Source organism: Euphorbia lathyris, chromosome 2 (genome assembly GCF_963576675.1).
Source record: "Euphorbia lathyris chromosome 2, ddEupLath1.1, whole genome shotgun sequence".
Lineage (NCBI taxonomy): Eukaryota > Viridiplantae > Streptophyta > Magnoliopsida > Malpighiales > Euphorbiaceae > Euphorbia > Euphorbia lathyris.
Window position 1 is genome coordinate 101,365,162 of NC_088911.1, and position 7,472 is coordinate 101,372,633.

At 33.8% G+C, this 7,472-nt stretch overlaps 1 protein-coding gene across 4 annotated transcripts; it reads left to right on the forward strand.

The window, feature by feature from the left end:
* Positions 1-1,775: 1,775 nt before the first annotated feature.
* LOC136219155 (beta-1,2-xylosyltransferase) lies at positions 1,776-7,213 on the forward strand. Of its 4 annotated transcripts, none has more exons than XR_010684060.1 (5): positions 1,776-2,574; positions 2,973-3,122; positions 4,445-5,509; positions 5,733-5,869; positions 7,008-7,213. XR_010684060.1 is itself a non-coding variant. In XM_066006426.1 (3 exons), the coding sequence occupies exons 1-3, from the start codon at positions 1,894-1,896 to the stop codon at positions 5,165-5,167; spliced, it is 1,554 nt and encodes a 517-aa protein (XP_065862498.1). In that variant the 5' UTR covers positions 1,776-1,893; the 3' UTR covers positions 5,168-5,699. The 4 variants fall into 4 exon arrangements, 1 of the variants encoding a protein (XP_065862498.1); XR_010684061.1 differs by having other exon boundaries at positions 5,733-5,811; XR_010684062.1 differs by lacking the exon at positions 5,733-5,869.
* The last annotated feature ends 259 nt before the right edge of the window (positions 7,214-7,472 follow it).

The following is a 7,472-nucleotide window of genomic DNA, read 5'->3' on the forward strand; positions in this document are numbered from 1 at the left end:
CCTTAATAGAGAGATTGGGGATGCAGATGCTATCAGGGGACGGAATTATATCTTCTTATCGTATTTCTAATGGGAGGTTGTAATTTAGGAGTGATATGTGGGATAATTTATAACCAAAAATTATAATTTATTAAAGAATATTTGTTATTTTAGAATTTTTTAGGGTAAGAAAAAAATATTAATTAATAATTAAGGATTTATTCAGCATTTTCTCACTAAAAAAAAAGTAGATATCTCTACCTTTATTGTGCGCGTATGGTACAAATCAAAGCGCAAATGCCCAAACCGAGGCACAGAGATGCACAAACTCACCTTCTTTGTCTCATTAAGTCCAAATTCTTGTTGATAAATTGGTTATTACCAACAAACCAAACAAAGTTATATATAGTTTAATGGTTGGTTGTTACCAATCTTAATTTGGTAACAACCAAATTACACTCACTAGACTTGTTCTTAGAGGTGGACATGGCATCCCAAACTTCTGATTCTATGCATGTTGACAAATGAAAGCTGAGTAGTTTAGAAAGTAGAAAAATTAATTAGATTTAACAACACCAACTCTAACTAGGATATAAGTCGGACGGGGATTCCACATCGGGATTCATCGATAAAAATGGGACGCGGATAATTTTATCCTCCGTAACGGGAATGCGACAGGGATGGGAAATGGTATCCCAGACCTCGTCCCGTTAATCCTCGATGGGGAATCCCCGACGAATCCCTAATTATTCCCCATTATAATTAAAATTATATTTTAAATATTATAATTTATAACATTAAACTTAAATTAAATAGACTTATTTTCAAATAAAAAATTAAATGGGACTAAATGAATATTTTTATTAACAATAACTAAATGAATATTTTTAGAATGATTACTTATTATATTTGATATATTTTATAAGTCTCATTTAGAATGATTACTTATTATACTTGATATATTTTATAAGTTTTAGTATATACTGGTTTTTAAAATATATATATAAATGGTGATTTTTCGCGAAGATGAGGATGGAATAGGGAAAATGTGTTTTTAAACAGGCCCCATCTGTCTCGCGGGGATGGGAACGAGGAATCTCTAACTAGTCGGAGACGACGATGGGAAATGCATTCTCCACCCCACCCTGCCCCATTTGTATCCCTAACCCTAACAATACCTATAACAATTTATAATAATATAGTAAAATATACTGTATCTCTGAAATAATATTTTTCAAATATTTTATGTTTATTCTATCCTAATTTTTTACTTTTATTCGCATCTTCATAAATGATAAAATACCAACCACCTAGAATTTGAACATCCATAAAATTCAAGAAGCCAATATAGTTTTATAGGGCAAGTTCATAAAATCATTGATATATTAATCACCTAGCATATATTAAATTCCACATGTAATATTAATAGTTCATCAATTCAAAGTTTACACCATTATGGTAATGTAATAATAAAAAAGGTTATATCCTCATATAAGTTTAAATAACTTTGATAAGAGTATTACAGGCTCCAAAAATTAGCTCCTTTAAAACCAGGGATTCATCTACAAATTTCATTTATTTTGTTGGAATTTGGTGAAGACGATTTGAATTTTTTTTTTTTTGTTTGCATTCAAGTATAAAAAAAAATTAAAACTTTAATTTTATGCAATTAAAGATCATAATAGTTCGCAGTAAAAATCAGTTTGAGATATCAACTCAGTAAAAGTAAAAAGTAAAAACCTAAAAGTAGAGTTCCGGCTTCAGTGTTATCTCCGTCAAGTGTTCTTCAACGTCTTCACAGAGAAAATGGGAGAAGAAAAAGATGATCTTGTTGCTTATGGGGTTTTTAGAGAGAGAAAGTAAAGTCTCCTCAGTTTCTAGATAGAGAAACTGTCACCAATAACCAAACCAACCATGAAAACAACTCACTCCAAGCTTTTCAAGATCGTTCTCTTCCTCTTCCTTCTCAATTCCATCTCCGTCTTCCTTTACTTCTCCTCTCATCATCACCACCACCATAACTCCGAACCGCCGGAGCTAAAACAAAACCTCGATTCTGTCTTAGATAGTCACCGTCACTTGAAAACAGATAATCAGCAGAACAATTTTAGTAACAATACTACTATTTACCTCAAACCGTGGCCGATATTGCCATCTTACCTTCCCTGGACTCGGAATCCCGATGTCGCCTATGGTTCCTGTGAGGCTTACTTCGGAAACGGTTTTACTCGTCGCCTCGATGTTCTCCCCGCGAATCCCGGCGGATCTTCCGGATGGTTCCGTTGTTTCTTCAGTGAGACGCTTAGGAGCTCCATATGCGAAGGTGGAAGTGTGAAGATGGTGCCGGAGAGGATTCAGATGTCCACCGGAGGGGAGATGATACAGGAGGTAATAGGAAGACATGAGGACGAGGAATTGCCTGAGTTCCAAGATGGTGCGTTTCAGATTCTAGGGGTTGAGAAGAAAGGGCGAAATGTTGTTGACACAGATTTCTTGAATGCTTATGTTCCCCGAGGGCAGATTACAAGGCACACGATGCGTAAATTGATTGGTTCAATTCGGGTCGTCAACGAGAAGGAGTTTCAGTGCGATCAGGTTAAGCTTCTTAATTTTGTGTATGGAGTTTTTAAATTCTTCAATTACTTACTCTTTTGTTTAAAAATCATTGGACTCTTTTGTCATATTATGTCAGAAAGTGTTAACCAGTGACTAGTGATTCTTTTCTAGTTTCTTGGAGGGTGAATTATGGATTGCTGGTCATGTTCATTGATTACATGATTAGCTTTTACGATTCTGATTAGCTGACAATTTAATGCAATCATAATTGTGAATCATGTTTTTACCATAAATTGCGCTATTGCTTAAAGCACAAAAATCTGATTTTCTTTCCCACTCGTCTCTGCTATATTCTTTTGGTATTCCAGTTGTCAGTGTTACCTTTTTTTAGCAATTCTGATTCACTTAATGTCTGATATTAATTATTTTGCTTCCAGTGGATTGAGGAGCCAACAATTCTTGTCACTCGATTTGAATATGCAAATCTATTTCATACTGTTACAGATTGGTACAGTGCATATGTTTCTTCTAGAGTCACAGAACTGCCTTACCGACCTCATTTGGTTTTCGTGGATGGCCATTCCGCAGTAAGTACTCCCTATAATTCTTAATTAATTTCATTTTATGAATTGTTTTGGGGGTAAAAATGCTGGTGAAAATAGAGAAGCACGGGACATGTATGCATACGATTTTAAATCAGAAGTTTCAAGAAGATTTAGTAATTGGAACTGATTTTCTATGTTTTCTAATAAATAGTATATGCGGCTGCATGTATCTCTCAGTGGCAGATTTCTGGGAAAGATATCAATCTTGAACTTTGTTATGTCTTTTTAGTGGAATTCTCATATAACTTGATATACATTGGTAACTATTGTTGTACCTCTTGTTCCATATATCCTTCTGTTTCTTTCCTTCAGACTAGTGTGTCATGTTGCATATTTTGAAGTGTCGAAGCATAAGTTTCCTGTGTAATACAGAAGAGCGTCTTGGTTAGATGAACCTTGTCAGGTTTTGGGAAGATTATGCTTAGTTGGCTGTTTTACATTTAGATGAAACATTTATAAAATGTTTGTGTCAAAAGAGATAAGTTTTTTTGGTTAAGAAAAATTTAGGTAAGGCTAGGGCAAACCACTGGACTTACATCAAAAGAGATATAAGTGATGTGGTTCACATAAAGTTAATAAAAAAATACCAAAATTGATTTTAGAAACAGCATTGGGTTGTTTACTCGTAAGCATGGCTCCGATGGACTTACTGATCCAAATAATCTCCCTTATGAAGCAGTCATAACTTAGTTATCTGCTTTCTTACTTTCTTTCCAAACAGATGAGCTGTCTGTTTCTAATCCAGATTGCTCCATAACCAGCCTAAATCAGGATGCATATATGCCCACTTTGCGACCTTGTATTCATTTAAATAACTAAACAATTCACAAGTGTATTCTTATATTCCAAAAGTTCATGGTTCCTTCTAAGAGGTTAATTCCTGTAATTTGATTTTTTCAATTGATAATTATGATGTTAGTGAGAGTATTCTGGGATATTCTACTTTTGATGTATGTAGAAAATTTAATGTGCCATAGCTGATCTGCTGCAGATCCGTCTCCTTCTTTTGTTCTTTAATAGATGAAAAAAAAAGTTTTATGTAGCATTTTCCTTTTATTACCCAAGTTAATTACCACTTTCACTTGAGAAGTTCTTGCTGCCTTGTATCATCTTATCTAGTTGGGAAATATAGCCTTGACAAGGCTGGTAGAAGAATAGTTTCATGTGATCAAACTTGATAAAATTTCAGTAATATGATCTGCCAGCTTTGTAAAAATTGATTGTCTTCCATTCTCATTCATTTAATTTTTCTGAGCTCTATTGGACGCTTTGAAAATTCTCTAACCTGAATAAAAAAATTTCAGACACCTTTGGAAGAGACATGGAAGGCAATGTTTTCAAGCCTTAGATATGCTAAAAACTTCAGTGGCCCAGTTTGTTTTCGCCATGTTGTTCTTGCTCCTTTGGGATATGAGACTGCCCTCTTCGAGGGACTTAATGGAGATATAAGTTGTGAGGGAGCATCTGCACATGATCTTTGGCAAAATCCAGATGACAGAAAAACAGCCAGATTATCCGAGTTTGGAGAAATGATTAGAACAGCCTTTGGCTTCTCTGTTAATAGACATGGTGCTGAAAAGCCTGTTTCAGGTCACAATGTCCTCTTCGTCAGACGTGAAGATTATTTAGCTCATCCACGTCATGGTGGAAAGGTTGAATCAAGACTGAGCAATGAAGCAGAATTGTTTAATTCATTACAAAGCTGGGCACTGAATCATTTAGAGTGCAAGGTAAATCTTGTCAATGGATTGTTTGCGCACATGTCTGTGAAGGAACAAGTGCGAGCTATTCAAGAGGCATCAGTTATTATTGGTGCTCATGGTGCAGGTCTAACTCACATAGTATCTGCAACTCCAAAAACTGTAATTTTAGAGGTCGTTAGTAGCTTCTTTAGGCGTCCGCATTTTCAATTCATTGCTGAGTGGAAAGGATTGGAATATCATGCTATTTATCTTGATGGAGCATACGCTAATCCAAGAGTTGTGATTGAAAAACTTAGCAAGATAATGAAAGGCCTTGGATGTTGAAGTTCTTGAAGGTTGATTCATTGTCTCATGGCTTTGAAAATGGAAGAGATGGAAGTGAAGTGACAGAATCTTCCCTGCCACGATCAACTTGGGAGTCTGCTTGTTTTTGCTCCATCAATTCATCTCATCTCAAACTTATATCATGCCACTGGTCAGGTACTTTTTCTTTATGGATGCCAGATTGTTCTTAGCATGAAATTTGATGCAATCCATGATCAAGGGCCCTGCTGATGTGGCAAGACAAGGATGTTCAGTCCTGATGCACATGGAAGATGGCTTATTTTCGAGAACTGTGTCAGCAACAGCAAGCATAGAATTCAAGTGTGCTGTCTAATTTTTGTGGTATGTCATCCTCATACTGGTCTTTTGCGTGCTTTGAAATTAATTTAGGAAGTCAAAATGACTGCTTATTCTTTGGATATCTGTAGATAGAAACTAAAAATTGCATATATTTGACTTGTACAAGACATCACTTGGCATGCTCCATTTTCAGTGGAATACTATTGGAATCCAAACAAGATTTTTTTTTTTTTTTTTCTTCTTCTTTTTTCTTGCTTATGTGCAGTCATTTGATGGAAGCATGTTTAGGGAAAAAGAAAACAAGCATTCGAAATATACACTCTAACCTTGCATTCATTGCTGAGGTAACATCCCGTCTCCAGTTCGCTTTGGCAGTTCAGATATTCTTCTTGTTAAGCAACCGTAAGACCCGTATTTATTATATTTTGATATATCTTTGCACATAAATGCCCATTGGACTTGTATACCTACAATATAATATAGGTTCACTTTTATCATTTGTTGAAATTTCAACAATAAATAGTAGGATTCAAATCCTCGACTCCTTGATCTAAGTGGCTCTTATATCACCATAACTTCAAATAATTGTATTTATAATAATATAACACTTCTTAATGTCAAGATATCCATCATAATCCTATGCACATTTAAAGATTTTTTTTTTGGCAGAATATTATTATTATTATTATTATTATTATTATCCTATGTGCTACATAAATTGTGTTTGAGAAAATTGAGGTTTGTAAGATACTTGATTCTTCTATTTAATTTGTTGTTATAATAACAATTTGTGAATCTTTTGTCATATATAATATAGATGTAATAATTTTAGATGGGCATATAAATTAGAATCATTCAACAATAAATCCAGAAGCCTGATCAAGTATCATGTAAGTATGAGCAGTTAGTGCATGAGAATATAAGGTGGTGGCTCTTGAGTCTTGATATATAATAAGAACCACAAAAAAGAGGCTACTTCCCACTCAGCATATTTATATCGCCAAAGAGTGAGTAAAGTAGTTGAAATGCTGCAAGTAGAGAAGTAGACACCCGTGGATTACACATTGCTGCCGGAGGATCACACCCCGGGGCTAAGTATCAGAAGAAGTAAGAAGCTTGTGACTAGATAATCTTGGAAAATGTGTGAGATTTGATGATCTTTTAGAGAGAGGGAGAAATGTGAAGTGAAGGCAAAAATGTAAAAAATGTTGGGCGCTAATTGGACGGATAGGGTTCGGGGGATTGATTGGAGATTAATCGGATTTGTATTTTTATATTTTTTTAGTTTTTAATGAATAAATTATTTTATAAATACAATTAATATATGAATTTGTGTAAAACTAATAATAGAATATATGTATATATATATAGTGTTTTTAAAAAATAAAAATGTGCTAACTAAAAACATTAATATTCTTAAAAATAACATTTAATAGTTTTAAGTATTTTTTTTTTGTTTTGTTTTTTGGTTATTTAATAATTTATTTAAATTTGAAGAAATTGATATAAAATTTAACAGTCAATTTTTTTTTTTTTCCAGAAAGGGCCGTCTGGGACAATCTAGGTGGCTAAAAATCGCTAAGTTGATTTATACTAACGGACTTAAGAAAATTGGGACGGTGTTCTAGGACGATTTATAAAACGTTGTGCGAAGCATTGAACCTTTTTAAGTTGGATTTTACTGAATTTTTTTATAAGCGATTTTACTGAATTTTTATGTATATATAAACTTTTTGTTTGACTTCATTAGTTAATGAGTGAAGCTCATTGTGGCTTTATACTGCATGAACTTTTATGGTAAATTATTGTTATCATTTCAACTAGGTTGCATATTATCGTATGAATATATAAGATAATTGTTTTATGCTTTTAAAGTTTTGTTAACTACATGAATATAGGTAGGAACCATTATCAATGCACCAATATTTTCAGTTTGCACTAATAGTTAATGGGCATCGTTAATATTTTTCAACAAACCTTATTCTATCCATTAACAATAAAACAC

Bases quoted from the DNA above. Each gene is read 5' to 3' on its own strand.
- LOC136219155 (XM_066006426.1), top strand. From the start codon at position 1,894: ATGAAAACAACTCACTCCAAGCTTTTCAAGATCGTTCTCTTCCTCTTC. The intron at 2,575-2,972 runs GTTAAGCTTCTT...TTTTGCTTCCAG, and splicing joins AGGAGTTTCAGTGCGATCAG to TGGATTGAGGAGCCAACAAT. The intron at 3,123-4,444 runs GTAAGTACTCCC...AAAAAATTTCAG, and splicing joins TCGTGGATGGCCATTCCGCA to ACACCTTTGGAAGAGACATG.